Source organism: Hylobates moloch, unplaced genomic scaffold, assembly GCF_009828535.3.
Source record: "Hylobates moloch isolate HMO894 unplaced genomic scaffold, HMol_V3 SCAFFOLD_3, whole genome shotgun sequence".
In the NCBI taxonomy this organism is placed as follows: domain Eukaryota; kingdom Metazoa; phylum Chordata; class Mammalia; order Primates; family Hylobatidae; genus Hylobates; species Hylobates moloch.
In genome coordinates, this window is record NW_026652278.1 from 91,341,441 (window position 1) to 91,358,713 (window position 17,273).

Sequence of the window (17,273 nt, forward strand, 5' to 3'; positions counted from 1 at the left end):
ATAAAAATATGTTGTGGAGGTTTTTGATGGGTGTACTGGAAGTTATGAAAGCCCAAAGGGTAAAACTCAATTTCTTAGTCACGAATACTTTCTTGTCTTACATAATATTTTGCTAAGACACTTTATTAGCTGAATGGCATTCCATTGTGTAGATATATCTTAATTTTCCTAACTTACTGTCATACATGTCAATTTTTAGCTATCGTAATTAAAACAATATCCTCACAGTTAAATCTTGGTACATGATCATAACTATTTTTGTGGGCCATATCACTAAAAGTGATATTTCTAGCTTAAGAAAAAGGCAAATTGTAGAAGGTTTAGATAAGCATTGTCAAATTGGTTTCCATAAATATTGTACCATTTTTTTACATTCACCAGCAGTGCAAGAACATGCCCGTTTCACCACACCTTCTACAGTATTAAATATCATTATTTTTATTTATTTTTTAATGTTCTGTGGCATAGCAGTATTTGTTGGATATCATTAATTTAAAGAAAATATATGGAGCAATTTGATAACCTTTGATTGATTTGCGAGTAAGATTGAACCTTGTACTTGGAGGTTTATTTATTGGTTCGCTCATCTTTCTTCAGTGAATGGCTTGTTTACATCCTTTTCCTGTTTGATGCAGACTGCTTATCTTTTTGTTATTAATTTACTAGGGATTTGTGCATTAATTTACTAGCTATTTGCTAATAACTCAGCTGGGCATGGTGGCTCTTGCCTATAATCCCAGCATATTGGGAGGCCGAGGTGGGAGGATTGCTTGAGCCCAGGAGTTTGAGACCAGCATGGGCAACATAGCAAGACCCTGTCTCTACAAAAAAGAGAAGAAGTTAGTCAGGCTTGGTGGTGTGCCCTGGGGTCCCAGCTAGCTACTTGGGAGGCTGAGGGCAGGAGAATCGCTTGAGTCCAGGAGTTCAAGGTTGTGGAGAGCTATGATCATGCCACTGCACTCCAGCCTGGATGACAGAGCAAGACCCTGTCTTAAAAAAAAAAAAAAGATAATTCTGTAGATAAGGGCAGATCTTGAGAGAGTGATAAAACTTTTGCTGATTCACATATTTTGTTACAAAGCTGAAAATCGGCTATTGAACTCACTCCTATAATTTTATGGTCTTCTACCATTTGTGCACAGACCATGTTTCTTTTGCCTCTCTTCACAATATTTTGTACATTCTCATCCAAATTTTCGTTTGTTGCAGCTCAGAGATTACCCTTCCCATGATTGTTTTTCTGCTGCTTGACACAATCAACTCTTATTTCCTTTTTTATAGATAACAGCTTTCCTGCAGATTAACTGTGGATTCAGGCCTATAGGCCAGCTCTATTCTCAGTTTTTTGGACTGTTATTTGGGGAAGAAGGAAAAAGGGGCCATGATGGTGCCCACTTATGATTCTTTGTCTCACTGCAGATAGAAATGTACATCTTTTCTGCTGTTCTCTGGAGGGTGGGATAGTAAGTAGCTTTCACAATACCCATTCAGCAGGTTCCTTAGCAAAGGTGCCCTTTTGTTCTGGGCATTTAAAGACAACAAATGGTAATGGAGAAATGGACAAAGGAAGAACTGACAGGCCTTATTGCTGAAAACAATCACTTGAGGTATACATGCATGTATGTGCGTGAGGGAGGTGTGCTTGAGTGACATGACTGTGCACAGATGACATGAGGAGCGAGTTAAAGAAAAAACATTTTTTTGCGTTTCTGTAGAAAGATCTTAATTCGAGAAACAGTGTTAAGGTGCAGAATCTGGATAGAATAACAAGATGATAGAAAGTTTCTACTTTACATCAGAATATAGAGATACCTATACTGTCTGACTTTATGAACGTTCTCAGTAATATAGCATTTCAAATGATTTTTGAAGAGCAAAATTTTTAAAAAACATTTTTCTGCCAGAGAACTAAGTTCTAAAAGCTGGCATTAATTTCTGTCTATGTCAAAAGCCAAATGAATTAATAACAGAATATCATGTGAAACGTGCAATGTTTCACGTCAATGTTCTTAATGATAATAATGACTTAAGACTTGATAAGAAAGCTGAAAAAGATTATTCCCATTCTGCAGTTGTTATAATAAATGAAACTATCCCCTGGAGAATATGCTCTTTTTTAACACAGGTTCAGAGTTCGGCAGTCAGAAAATATTGCAACTTGATTAAAATTTTTCTTCATATATGCAGTCAGCTCCTTATCCTGATCTTTCAAGTAGGAAAAATATGAGAATTGTAAGCCTTGGTAAAATGTTATGGAAATGTAAAACTCAGTAAACACTAAAAAGACAACTGAAGATTCAAATCAGAAAGTAACAATTAAGAACCTTCCAGAGTTGAAGCAAGTAAGCATAGTGAATGATGAGACTTAGATGTGTCCATAGAAAGAATATTCTTGTTTTCCTTTTTTTCAAATGTAGCTTTTCCAGGCTTATAAGTACTGATTAACAGAATAATTTTTTATTTCAGTAACCTCCAAATTTAAAGTCAAGGGGAACTATGGTGTGTGTTGATGTTGTTTTGTATTTTAAACATCAAAATTTATCGTACTTTATATTCGTGTAACATTTTATATTGAGGTAGTGCAGTTCATTCACACACAGTCATTATTTTGTACTCTGTAAATGTTTCAAGGGGCTGGGTACGTAAGCCCAATACTTTGGGAAGCCAAAGTGGGCGGATTGCTTGAGCCCAGGAGTCTGAAACCAGCCTGGCCAACATGGTGAAACCCCATCTCTAAAGAAATACAAAAATTTGCCTGGTTTGATGACATGCGCCTGTAGTCCCAGCTACTCTGGAGGCTGCAGTCGGAGGATCACCTGTGCCTGGGGAGGTCAAAGGTGTAGTGAGTGGTGATTATACCACTGCATTCCAGCTTGGGTGACAGAGTGAGACTGTCTCAAAAAAACAAACAACAAAACACTTGTTTTGAGCCACATAGACCAAAATAAAAAGTGTATTGAATATTCATGTTTATAGTGCAAAGCATGTATATAAAGATACTTTTGTATCAAAGTATTTGATGTATTTGATCTTTTTTTGCCCATAATACATTGGTTTTATTTGAGCTAAAATTGTTCTCTGGGAATATTTTATTTTTTTATTATTATTATTTTTTTGTTATGAGACAGAGTCTTGCTCTGTTGCCCAGGCTGGAGTGCAGTGCAGTGGTCTCCGCTCACTGCAAGCTCCACCTCTTGGGTTCACACCATTCTCCTGCCTCAGCCTCACGAGTAGCTGGGACTACAGGCACCTGCCACCACGCCCGGCTAATTTTTTGTATTTTTAGTAGCGACAGGGTTTCACCATGTTAGCCAAGATGGTCTTCATCTCCTGACCTCATGATCCGCCTGCCTCGGCCTCCCAAAGTGCTGGGATTACAGGCGTGAGCCACCGCGCCCAGCCTGGGAATATTTTAAATCTAGTTTTTATAATGAGCAGGCTTAAGGCTTTATTTGGACTTCGATCATAAATGTATTTACTTTGCATAGTTAACATGACTATTACCCTGTATTTTTTCAGGTTCTTATTTTGAGTTCTTCTTTACATAAGTTTTAATTTTTTTTAACCCATTAGCAAGTTTATTGTAATTGAAGTGTTCCTTGTCTTTAAAAACTATCAGGCCATCCTTTGAGATAGCACAAAGATGTCCCACCATAAAATGTTAACTTTACATATTTGTAAATTAGAAACATCACATTACTGTGGGTCTAAAGATTTATAAATAGCATATTGTTTATTTTATGATGATCTAAAAAATTCACTTAAAGATAGTGTACTCTCAAAATGTATTTTATCTAATTGAGACAACTGAGATTGCATGTTTATGCCCCAAATTCCTTGCATTCCAAATTTCCTTGAATTCCAAATTCCTTGGGTTGATTTTTATTCTTATTAGGACATTTCAAAAATTTGGTAGGATGCAGTCACCTACTTTTTTTGTGTTATTGAACATTCTGTAAAAGCACAATCTGTTTAAAGTATATATTCCTACATATCTATGTACCATTATATTTCTTATTCTTCAATTATAATTTGATAAGTCAAGCTTGAATGACTAAACAGATGCTGGAGAAATATTTCCAACGTGGGAAAACAGGAGGAGAAATAGGTTGTAGGACTAGATGTGCCATTCAGTTTTTACATGAAGAGCCTGTGCCACATGTCTGTTCTGTGGTTGGAGCAAGAGTTTGTGCTTGAACAAGAGTCCTGGCCTTACTGATTTGGACATGACCAGTATAGAGATGGTGGAAATCTTGGTCATGGGGATTGCTGAGGAGGAGGAGCTCAGAAGGCTGAGTGCTTCCTCTTCTTGAGTGTAGCCTTTCTTAATGATAGACTGTCATCTTAATGCATTTTATTCAGTTCTACATTAAGCTTTCATTTCTTCCTCTGTTTTAAGGGAGGTGAACAATAATTTGTATCTACTAAATGTTTTTTATTTTAAAAGTCTTCCTTGTCTTCTATACTTGGTGACTATGAAGTTAAATCTTGATATATGACTAATTAAACAAGATTACCTGAATAATATTTACCAGCTATATTATGTATGCTACAATATTGTGGAAAAGTTTTCTGTGATGTTGTATATCTCTACTTTGTCTCACAGATGTTGACGTTAGAATTCTTTAGAGGCTGTCTGAACCCAGATACCTTTTTCCTGCTGATTTTGTATGATCAGGATTTGTTATTTTTTTGTGAATAAACACCATTAGTGAACATTAAATATATTGATAGCTTCAGAATTTCCTCATAAAAAGGGAGATAAATGAATTATATTTATTTATTTTTACTCCTGTTGTTACTGTTTTTCTTGTCGTTTAGAATATATAATTAGACCAAAAAAATCCCGAACTCTAGAAATCTACTAGTCTTTAGTCCTTCCACTACATTTTCCCTCTATCTTTCTCAAATCTGATTTAAGTTTTGTTCAATATTGAATAATTGCTACATAAAAATATTAACAGCTGGTTCCAGGAATCTTCTGGAGTGGGTGCAGATGTAGTGTTTTCATGAATCTTGCTCTGGAACCTTGGTGGAAATATTTTGCCTCTTGTGATTAAGGAACTGCTCATTAGCAGTCTTTAAAAATGACTTTGAGAAAGAAACATTGGAATATAATGTGCTGTGCAATTTTGTTCCCTATTAGAAAGCAGAAGATGAGGATATTGTTCTCACACCTGATGGCACCAGGGAATTTCTGACGTTTGAAGTCCCACTTAATGATTCAGGATCTGCCGGCCTTGGTGTCAGTGTCAAAGGTAACCGGTCAAAAGAGAACCACGCAGATTTGGGAATCTTTGTCAAGTCCATTATTAATGGAGGAGCAGCATCTAAAGTGAGTGTCAACTTTACCATGCGTATGCCTATTAATAAAAATTTTAATTTCAACCCTGTTCCTATTTTGAAAACATATACAGTTAACAGAAGTTTTCTCATTTCTTCATAGTACCCACATTCACAATCAAACAACTAGGAGATATCTCAGTGATGTGTCATGTGGGGATGGAGTCCATAACTTCAACCCTTCATTTTTTCTCTCACAGAACATACAACCCATTGGCATGCTAGTTAAATGAAGTTAATCTGTGCGAAGACTTGGCATAGGTCCTGGCACAGAATGGGCGTATAGTAGACTTTAATCTTTCCCCTCCCCTCCCTTGTTTGTGGGTCACTTACTCTATTTCTCAGCCTAGAGAAAATTTCCTGGCCATTTGTTAAGGGGACAGTTCTCTGCAACTGTCTAATAGCCTTGAGCTTTTACATGTCTTGGTTTCTAAATAACCTCTATGGGTGTTTCTGGAAGCAAGAAAGTAATCACTTTGTGTACTTTGAATTAGTATGCTATTTTGGTAAACAGATTATGATAATGACTTGATTTACAAATGTATAAATGATTGAAATAGACACAGGCTACAATAGCTGCTTAGACGTTATTATGCCAGTGTTCAATTGGGCATAATCCATTAGGATTAAAGCTCCCCACTTTTTTTTTTTTGCTTTGTTTTTATTTTATTTATTAACTAAAGGAAAAGCTACTTCTTTTACAGCAGTCTATTTAATAGCACTTATTTTTACCTGTTTTCTTCCCAGGATGGAAGGCTTCGGGTGAATGATCAACTGATAGCAGTAAATGGAGAATCCCTGTTGGGCAAGACAAACCAAGATGCCATGGAAACCCTAAGAAGGTCTATGTCTACTGAAGGCAATAAACGAGGAATGATCCAGCTTATTGTTGCAAGGAGAATAAGCAAGTGCAATGAGGTAAGAAATGCAAAATGCGCTAGCATCTTAAATTGTAAAAAAAACGACATTTCTGTCCTAATTTTAGGCAAAGGGTATTAGATTCCAGGACCTTACATCAAAAGACCGTAAATTATCTTTGCTTATTGTAGTTTTATTATTTTGTAGGTGGATTGTGATTTGTGTTCTTAATTCTTGTGATCAACATATTCCTAAGTGGATATTAATACTCCTGTTGCCAACTCAGCAGGAAACACTGGGATCTCAAAAGCCCCTTTAGCTGATTTTTTTTTTTGAAATCTGTGTCACATCTTCCTTCTCAGAGCCAACAGTTTCTCTTCTAGTTGGCAGAGTTATACCTGGGAGGTGAATCATGCAGAGAAACAGTTGCTTATTCATTTGTTTATCTAAAATGGGATGCCTCTTACAAAGCCCCTAGTAGGGAACAGTCTTTCTTTCCCTGTCCTTTCTTTTTTTTTTTTTTTGAGACAGGATCTCACTGTGTTGACCACACAGGAGTTCAGTGTTGTGGTCACAGCTCACTGCAGCCTCCATCTTCTGGGCTCAAGTGATCCTCCTGCCTCAGTCTGCCAAAGTCCTGGGATTACAGGCATGCGCCATAGCACCCGGCCCACGGTCTGGCTTTCTTAGATGATGGTGTTCTCTTGTGAGATTATCAATAGCGTATACCTCCTTCTCTTCAGTCCCCATTTTCTCTTTCTCTAAGGGATTGAGTCTGTTCTCTTTGAATGCCTCCTTTTTCAGTGATCTGTATTGTATTATACTCTGCTTCTTCTAAATGTATGTTGCAGTTTGGAATTAGGAGTGAGGAGGACACGGGGCATCCTCTCTTGAAGGGTAGGATCATCTATTTTCCCAAATATGGAAAAATATACTTTGCTGTATAGAAACATACTTTGTTGTATAATAGGACATTTGAAAGTTAAAAATAAATTATATGTAGACTTGATAATATTGGAGCTTGAAAAAAGCTAAATTTCCTGGATTCATTATAAATTATGTGCCATCTATAGAAAATAAGTCAGACTTGCCCATGTGCAAAATGAGCTGTTGAAAATGTGAAGTTTTTCTTAAATCAATGTTCAGATTCCCACATTTTAAGATCAACTAAGATAAAATGATTAGCAAATAATACAAACTGGAAATTTTACCTAAATTGTTTAAGTGTTTTTCTTAATTTTTAAACTTCTGTTTAATAAACATATAAAGCAAACTTCAGGTTGCAGTGACCACTCATCTGAACCTATGATACAAGCATATTTTACCAAGAAAATACACTCTCGAGCTCAGTTAGTAGTCAATGTAGAGGTGACATATTCTGAAAGATCACTGACCACTGAATTATTTTGTTATTTTTGTTTGCCAAATGTAGAATGAGTTAACAGTAATCAACAAAATGAATTTTGATATCAAGAGAACAACATAACCTTAACTAAAAAATCTCAGAATGGAGAAGAGTGGGACATAAAAACATTAATTTATGTAAGGTAAATATAAAAGCTAATCCCTCCAGTAGGATACTGGACTGATATTTTTTTCTCTCTTCCCTCCCTCCTGGACTGATTGAATAATAGTTTTTACTCATTGCAAAATCATTAGCTGATCTTTTAACTTAAGTCCCACAAAGCACTATATAAAAATGTCTCAACTGTAAGTTTACAAAACATACCATTCTCTTTTAGGCCTTTTTCTTTTGGCCACCTGAATACTTTCCCATTCCACAGGACAGTTTTCATTCCACAGGTATTTATTGAGCATCTTATGTGTATCAGAAAATGTGTTAGATCCTGAGGACATAGCAGTGAATAAGACAGATGGCATGCATTCTACTGGACAACATATCACCTTAGTCTTTTAGAGACCAATTAAAATTTTTAACACCTTCTCAACGTTTTCCATCACAGAAAACATTGAATGCTATAGGAGGACTTGAAATGCAGAAATGAACTGAAGATCAGTGTTCTGTTTTTATCTGATTCAGATTATTCCCTGTTGTTCCCCCCAAACAGTGACAAAGTAAACGTGTACCAGCCTGAAAATGTTTTGATAAAAGCACTGATTTTATTCCCTCTTGTCCTGTAAGAGACATGAAATTGGAATCACCCTGAAATATCTCTGTGTCTTATTCACTTCTCCATATGAATTTTTGTGAATGAATACGATTTAAGTAAGGAAACAGCTGCAATAGACAGTAATAGATGCAATATTCAATATTCCTTATGGTATCATTTTCATACATTGCTGGTTATTACTGTTTCTTAGGACAGCGTAAGTTTATAAAGCAATTATATCAAAAAAATCTTATGAGTGCTGTGCTATCTTTGTAATACTAGCAAGAACCCTTTTGTACTGATAGGGTTTAACTAAAGAATTACATGAAGACAGAACATGTCAATTCAGCTTCCAGTAAGGCATAAGACATGATTTTTCTGCTGTTGTACTTATGCATTACCTTTGGAAAACTTTCTCCTTTGCACACTGGGAGGGTATGTGTAAATTATGTTACAGTAAATATTGATATAAGCATAGGGCATCATGCTGTCCAGAACAAATCTCAAGCCAAAATAATGTGCTGAGTTTTCTTTCTAGGTCTTTTAATCAGCTGTATAGTCCAATCTTTGCCAATCAGAAAACTGTATTTTGCTATCTCATCTTTACATCCAAGGTTTGCATATTTAATTTCTAGTTAGAGAAGGTGAGATTGTGTAAAAGAAAATCTTTTGTTCTTTGTCACATTTTTCTTTCTCTTATACATGGAAGTGCTGTGTATTATCTTAATATGTCTTCTTTATTTTTCATTTTTGTAGAGAGAGGGTCTTGCTATGTTGTCCAGGCTGTTCTCCAACTCCTGTCCTCAGCCTGCCAAAGTGCTGAGATTTCAGGCATGAGCCACCTCACCTGGTCCAATATGTTTTCTTTAAATTTATTTGTCAGCCCCCTTCACTAGGTATTATGGTAAAGCCCTGTATTTCCCTAACATTAGTCCCAACAGGGCACATTGGAGACATTCTCTGGTAGCTATTTCTTAGCCTATTTTGCTTAGCCTTTCAGGAATCTGCAGGCACGATCTCATTCTCGGAGTGTCTCCTATCTACTCTCTCTAGTTTTCTGCTACTGTACTCTGGGTCTTCTCTAAGGGTTCCTCTTTTTTGCCTGTTCTTTCATTGTTCCTGTCTCTCAAAGTTCCTCTGGGTCTGCTGTCTGTTTTTTTTTTTTTTTTTTTGAGATGGAGTGTCGCTCTGTCGCCCCAGGCTGGAGTGCAGTGGCGCGATCTCAGCTCACTGCAACCTCCGCCTCCCGGGTTCAAGCGATTCTCCAGCCTCAGCCTCCTGAGTAGCTGAGATTACAGGTGTGCGCCATGCCCAGCTAATTTTTTGTATTTTTGGTAGAGATGAGGTTTCACCATGTTGGTCAGGCTGGTCTCAAACTCCTGACCTTGTGATCTGCCCACATTGGCCTCCCAAAGTGCTGGGATTACAGGCGTGAGCCACTGCGCCCCACCAGGTCTGTTTATTTTTACTCTGCTCATGCTCCCTAGCTGATCTCTACTCCCTTGCCGCCTGAAACCACTTGTTAGGATGAATACCATCATCCTCTTTCCAGCTCACAACTCCACTCTGGCACCAGATCCCTCTGTCCACCTGCCTAGGGAAATATTTCCTGGCATGTCTTATGGGCACCTAATTCACAAGGCACCACATTCTTTCTATTGTAGAAGGCAGAGATCTGGGGTCACCCTTGACCTCTCAAATGCTGTCATTATGCCTGTTGCCTGTTGCTTCTACCTCTAGAATTTCCCTCTTTTCCTTTTTTGGAGACAGAGTCTTGCTCTCTGGCTCTGTCCCCTAGGCTAGAGTGCAGTGGTGTAGTCTCAGCTCACTGTAGCCTCGACTTCCCATGCTCGAGCAATCCTGCCACCTGTCTCCCTAGTAGCTGAGACCACAGGCATGCACCACCACACCCAACTAATTTTTTCTTTAAAGATGGGATCTCACTATGTTGCCCAGGTTGGTTTTAAACTCCTGGGCTCAAGTAATCCTTTGGCCTCAGCTTCCTAAAGTGCTGGAATTACACCTGTGAGCCACTGCACCTGGCCTAGAATCTCTCTTCCTTCAGCCGCTCCCCTCTCTCCCCTCTCCCACTGCCTGAGTTCAGACCTCTTCCTCTCACCAGGCTCACTGCTGCAGCTCCCTGAGGGGTTTCTCTGCAATCAGGCTATCTCCCTCAATCCATTCTCTGCACTGCAGTCAGGCAAATTTTTTTACAAAACACATTGATCATGTCAGTCCCTGCTGAAATCCCTTCAGAGGCTTTCCACATCTCCAGGATCAACCAGTCTCCATCATGGGGCCCACTGGGACATGCCTGATTGTCATCGGTGCCCCACAGCCCCTGCAGCACCTCTGCTGTAGCTACTCAGTGTTTCTGGTAATTTCTCAGACATGGGATGCTCTTTTGCACCTCTAGGTCTTCCACTTGAGTCTATCTGCCCCTCATCCTAGCAAAGACTTACACAGTCTTTCATTTTCCATTTTCTCTTCCAAAGTATTTTCATAGCCCTGTGTACTCCCCTTCACCCAGCAGCTGTCACACTATCGTGGTTTCCTCTTTGATTTTCTTTTGCTGGAATTGTGGATTCTGAGACTGCCAGGGCTTGGTCCATCTACCACTTTCCTATGTGTCTTTTGCTGGTATCCAACCCAGGCCTGACACATCAGCACAGGCTGAATGACGAAGAGCAACCCTGGAGAGTCTGGCTTTTTTTTTTTTTTTTTTTTTTGAGACAGAGTCTCGCTGGGTCACTCAGGCTGGAGTGCGGTGGCGCAATCTCTGCTCACTGCAAGCTCCACCTCCTGGGTTCACGCTATTCTCCTGCCTCAGCCTCCCGAGTAGCTGGGACTACAGGTGCCCGCCACTACACCCAGCTAATTTTTTGTATTTTTTAGTAGAGACGGGGTTTCACCGTGTTAGCCAGGGACTGCAGGCACCCGCTACCATCTGGCTTTTTTTTTTTTTTTTAAAGAAAAAGAGGTCTTGTTAGTATTAGAAACTGAAATTCCAAAGTCACCCTCAGGCAAGTCAAACACAATGATTTTGGTGTCAGTAATTTTTATTTCCTTTGCTTTCCTTCTTTCCATAGATCTAATGGTTTTACCTAACTACACTTAAAAACATTGTATAAGCAATCATTGTTTGTTTTCTTTTTTCTTTCTTCAAAGAAAAAGAGATGGCTTCCCATTGTTTAAAGCCCTTAAAGGATGGTTTCACTTTTTGAGAGAAAAACTGAGTCCCGGCGTTCTTTTCCATTGTTTCAGTTTTGGAATACACAAAATAAGAAGAGAAAAATTGTTTTCACTTACCCCAAAGGACACATTTGTTGAAGACTTTTAAACGAGACTGGAGGGGAATGGAAGTAAATGCCAGGCATCATTCCTTGAGTGTTGAAAATAGCCTCTATATGAGAATTATGCTGATTTTTAAATATTTTAAGGACATTAATATTTGTAGAAATTACTGTAATTTAACATAGCTTCCAGGCATTTTATTATATCCATGTTAGAAGTGATTTTATGTAAAGCTTTTTCTTAGTGCCAGTAGAGAGTATCGCCAGGTGAGCTTTCTGTCTTAGACCTCATATTGGGGGATTTAGTCATCAAGGACTTCTTTAAAATGAGTTATTTCTCTAGGCTTAATCCTCTTAGAATGAGAAAGGTGTATTAGAATAGGAAAGGGGCCTAAGGTATCATTTATGAATCTGTTCTTTTTCTGTATTAAGAAATAAACGCAAAGAGGTCAAATGATTTGCTTTAATGGCTGCAAGGCCAACATAGGTGGCAAAGTAATTTAGAAGCAAAATATCTGTTTCTCTTACACAGGTGAGTGGATCTAATTGACTGCGATTGTGTTGTTCAGGCACTTTATATCCCAGTTGCGTTGGGAAGTAGTGTACAATAAAAGCATGGGCTTTACAATCTGATGTAATCGGTGAAATTCTGGTTCTGCCACGTGCTGACTTGAGGAGCCCACCTCACATTTCTGATTCTTGCCATTGCCCTCATGGGGATGTGAAGGAAAATAAATGTGGTCCTGTTTGAAAAGAGAATGTGGAACTGTACTCTAAATCTTCCTTCACTCTCCTCCAAAACTAAAATCTGTCTTTTCATTAGTTGCTTTATGTTCACCTGTCCTCTGGAAGCTAATATTTTCCAGAATGTATATTTGTAATCTAGGTTAAATGTCTTTTAATTTCAACATTATTCCGTGTCCTTGTTTTTAACAGCCTATTTCCACATAATGTAGTGTGTTTTAAGGAAAATATGACTCACTCACTTTTAGGAATGAATTTATTAATCTAATTATTCCACCAGTGCCTGCTCTACGCTAGGCGTTGGGGATAAAATACAATATGCTAAAAAAAAAAACCCCTGAAATATTGAATAATATCTTGCCAATCACCAGTGAGAATCCAGTTTTAGGTTTGTTGAAGGGGGTTAAGGCCATTCCAATACGAACTTTTCAGTGTTTGTAGTGGAGATGGTGGGATACATTTTCTTTAAGTGAAAGACACTATTTGACTTGCTAATGCATACTCACAACAAACGGAGATTTTATTAAACCTCACAGATAAATTCACATGAATTTTCATTATTCACTTAGCTTATTATTTCCTTTGGGATAGTGACCACAACATGAAATAAAGGCCTGTTCAAAGAGTTAAAAATAAGATTTTTTTTGCCCTGTGGTAATATATTTCCAAGTTACTGTAGCAAAAGACTGTATCACTTTACACTCCTACGAGTGTGAGTTATCTTGCTGCAACCTAAAGCTGTTTTTGTTCTTTAATAGGTAGAAAGACTTTCCTTGGGATGGAACTGAGGGGCTAAACAGCCACTACTACAGGGGACTGTATTTAGTTGGAGTCAAGAAAATTTTTGCACATTAAACCACAAATAGACAACAAAATGAAAATCGCAGTTGTGCTTACTTTAGTTTCTTCTTCTAATGAAGCTTAATTCCCGCCCCCCCCCCCCCCCCCGCCACCCACCAAGATGGAGTCTCTCTCTGTTGCCCAGGCTGGAGTGCAGTGGCGTGATCTCGGCTCACTGCAACCTCTGTCTCCTGGGTTCAAGCAATTCTCTGCCTCAGCCTCCCAAGTAGCTGAGATTACAGGTGCCCCGCCACCACGCCTGGCTAATTTTTGTATTTTTAGTATATTCAGTGTTTCACCATATTGGTCAGGCTGGTCTTGAACTCCTGACCTCGTGATCCACCTGCATCGGCCTTCCAAAGTGCTGGGATTACAGGCGTGAGCCACTACACCCAACCAAAGCTTAATTTTAATAAGGTTTTAATATAAGGAGCCTGCAAGGGCGTGAGAACAGCCGGGGGAGCAGAGGCCGGCCATTCTCCAGGACCACTGAGGTTACCTCTCTTCCTCAGTGCCGCTGGTGCCCCCTGTGACACATTTCTATTTCCTAAGCTGGTGTTCTTGCAACAACAAAAAATCATCAAAAGATTTAAAACAAAACTGTAACCCCAGTTTTTTTAAAAGAAATTAAAAGCCATTGTATCTTCTGTTAAATATTTATGTAGTCAACTATTGATGTCTTCATTTAAATCTGTCTTTTGAGATGTAAATTAAACATGGGTAGAGAGGTAGGGGAGGTGGAGAATCTTTCCTATGAAAATGTTCAAGTGCTTGGTTTTTTTCTGAACTGTTTTTTTTTTTCTTACTGTTTTTCTCTAGAAAACCTGCATGTACTACTTTTTAATGGAATTTTTATTTGGCTTTATAAAATTTTAAAATAGCCTTTTGGGATATTTAGGGATTTCTCAAGAGGTTTTATAAAGGTTTTATCATGTAGAAAATTGCAGCATTATACAGTTCAATTAAATACATTTTTCAGGCGAGCTTGAGGATATGTTGTCTGTCTTTTGATAAATTGTTATATGGTAAGCAGGAATTTGTTTATAGAGTCTTGTATAGCAAATCTTTATGTAGGTATACTTTTTAGTGTGTGTGTTAATTTAAAAACCATGCTTGTTCTTACTGGTATAGGATATTCTTTTTATTAGCTTTTTTTTTCTTTTACTTTCCCAGAGTCTCTTGGAATTTAGACATTACATTTTTTTAGAAACTGTTCTTTTATTTCTTTACATCAGAGACCTTGAATATTTAATTTACTTTTCAGTAAAGCTGTCAGTTGTAATCTACAATTTAAAAAAAAAAACCTAATAAAACAAATCCTCATTTCACAATTTAAACCTTATTGAGCCTAATTCACTAGAGCTGCAAGTTTATTATTCTCCTGCAGTTTGACGTGCCTCCAATTGTAATTGTGTTGACCCTTCAATGCATTAAATCTCCCCAGTGCTTATCAAACTGGGAGAGATAAGTCTACAATTCGGAACTTCATTAAATATCTCATTTATATTAAACAGATGATAGCTTCTAACAGAAATAATAATTTGTTCAGCTGAAGGAAGTGCGACAGTTGTGGTTTCATGTATGAGAGGAGCGCCTTCTCTCTCACTGTGCTGTGTGGTGCTGACCTCCTGCCCACTCCCCCACATTGGCCCTCCCTGTCTGTCTAACCCCAAAGCATCATGAGATACCAGTCCTTGTGGTGAACCTCACAGTCTGCGTCGTGAGGATTGTAGTTAAATGTACTTTGTTCTTCATTAAAACAGATTTGTTTGAAGGCCTTACTAAGATGAATTTTTTACTCATATTATTTTTATGTAAAATATGACTTATTAGACACAGCTAGCTGTTTTAAGAAATGCCCGATACCATTTTAATGTATTGTCATCAAAATTGACATACATTCATTGCTTATTTATTAGATTGTATATGTTTTTGAAGTCCTCCTATCTTTGTGTGCTTTATTAGAATATTTGGTCCCGATTTGCATATTGTTCTTTTCACTACTAAAGTGATTATTGCAGCTACTATCTTGTACTTAAACATTGCAGTAAAGATAATACCATGATTATTCTTAATTTCTAGTAGGAGGAATTTAAAATCAGTGTGTTGTTCAAGACACCTGAGCTGATAGAGTCTTTAGGTCTTGTAGAGTAGGTAATAATTCCACCAGCACACATGGAAAAATGTGTGCTACTTGTTAGATGTATTTACATACCATAAGTATAAGACCTATAGCTAAATTGCAGCTTCCATTCTGATCAAGCGTGCCTTTTATAGAGTAACATCTAGTAAAGAATTCTGAATTACACTGTAACTTAAATTGACTTAAGCAGACACTAACAGTCAAATTGGAAAAATAAACAACAAGCTCTGATTTTAAAAAAGCCTTAAATATACATATTTTTCCTCCAGTGGTTGAAATCTGACAGAGCTTCATGGGAGGCATGGTATAAAGTGGCACAGAAAGTTGGTCATTAGGCAGAGCTGTCATCACAAATTATTTTGGTACAGGGTGAAAAGTTCTAGTTCATTTGGTACCCAGTTGGATACAGGCCTTGGGCAAGTTGTTATAATTCTCCCATGCTGCTAATGGGCCTCCAGGTACTGATTTTTCTTTGCCCCATGCCTGTTACTCTGTAGCTGAAGTCACCTGGGAGCCCCCCTGGACCTGAGCTGCCCATTGAAACAGCGTTGGATGATAGAGAACGAAGAATTTCCCATTCTCTCTACAGTGGGATTGAGGGGCTTGATGAATCACCCAGCAGAAATGCTGCCCTCAGTAGAATAATGGGTGAGTCAGGTAAAACTCTGTTTATCACATCTTATTTTGATGCTTTCACTGGTTTACTGAGAGGTTATTGGTGTAATATTAATGTAATATTAGTGTAAATAAAATATTAATGTTTTCAAGACAAAAGAGAATAAGTTTATTAAAATCATTCAGGAAGTGTTCATGTGAAGAGGTAAATCAATCCATTGATTTAAGTGACTTTTAGATCCTGTAACATGAGGAAGGAACCAAAAAGAAAGGGATCATATGGAAATGTTTTCTAGTGATCAAGATATTCTTTACTTACTTGAGATAATATGTGAAGCTATGTTTAAAAAGAAATCAAAATTTAATGGCTTGTGGCAAAAAGGATTCAAAAGTTACATATCATTCACAGTGGCACTGCCTGGAGGGGGGAGAAAAAATATTTATATACAGATATATGCACACATATGTAAAATATTCACATGTATCTTGTTTGTATTTAATAGGATGTTACTGTATTTTAATTGTATTTTACTTTTCTGAAGCCTTAGTTTTAAAATCGTGAAACTAGTCTTCTGCATCCTTTGTTTGGATTCAGTACCATCCTATCTGCATGGCCCCCAGTGGGTAATGAGGTTATTTGCACTTGCTTTGCAGCAGTTCAGCTTTCTACTAACAGATCCAGTTAATAAAGACTTGCTTTGCCAGAGGAGTGGTTGGATTTACTGAGTTGCTCATCTTGCGATTAGCTTGTGAGAGTTTTCGAATTTAAAACACAAGAAGGCATTTTGATTAAAATAACACCTGACATAAAACACTTTTATTACTGGTATATTTTGCAAGGCTTTCATTTAAAGTAAAACCCTAAATTTAACTCCATTTTTAGTACGTTTAATGCAGATTTAATACAATTCAAGTTTCCATTATGGAGCTTCATTGAAACAGTAATTTATTCATCAGTGGGTGTTTATGGAGAGCCTGCTATTGGCAAGACATTGTGTATATACTTTTGCTGCAGATACAAAGATGAGTAAGAAGCAATCTCTGCCTTCAAAGAACTTTCTACTGGGCATGATCAAAAACATACATAAACATGTCTAGTAGAATTGTCTGTTTTTCTTCCTCTAATCTCTCTAGCCTTCTAGTTTAGAAAAATTGCTGAATATGTAATTTCTTATCTTGTTACATGTGGAACTTAGACAAGCCAGCTTTCTGGTTTTACTTTGTCAACATTTTTCTTTTTACATGCTTGGCATAAGTGAATGTCAGGGAAGAGTGCCACACCTGTTGGGTTGAACACCTGTCAGGCGAAAGGCTTTGTACATAGTT

General features: G+C 37.6%; 1 protein-coding gene across 21 annotated transcripts in view; it reads left to right on the forward strand.

Annotated features, from left to right (window-relative positions):
• PARD3 (par-3 family cell polarity regulator) overlaps positions 1–17,273 on the forward strand; it is a 716,537-nt gene that overhangs the window by 456,520 nt on the left and 242,744 nt on the right. For 12 of the 21 annotated variants that reach the window (XM_032143706.2, XM_032143696.2, XM_032143715.2 and 9 more), the window contains 3 exons: positions 5,147–5,335; positions 6,091–6,261; positions 15,830–15,989. In XM_032143706.2, the coding sequence (XP_031999597.1) occupies positions 5,147–5,335; positions 6,091–6,261; positions 15,830–15,989 (520 nt within the window). The remainder of the gene's footprint in view (positions 1–5,146; positions 5,336–6,090; positions 6,262–15,829; positions 15,990–17,273) is intronic. The other 9 variants (XM_058436553.1, XM_032143743.2, XM_032143679.2 and 6 more) reach the window with 1 other exon arrangement.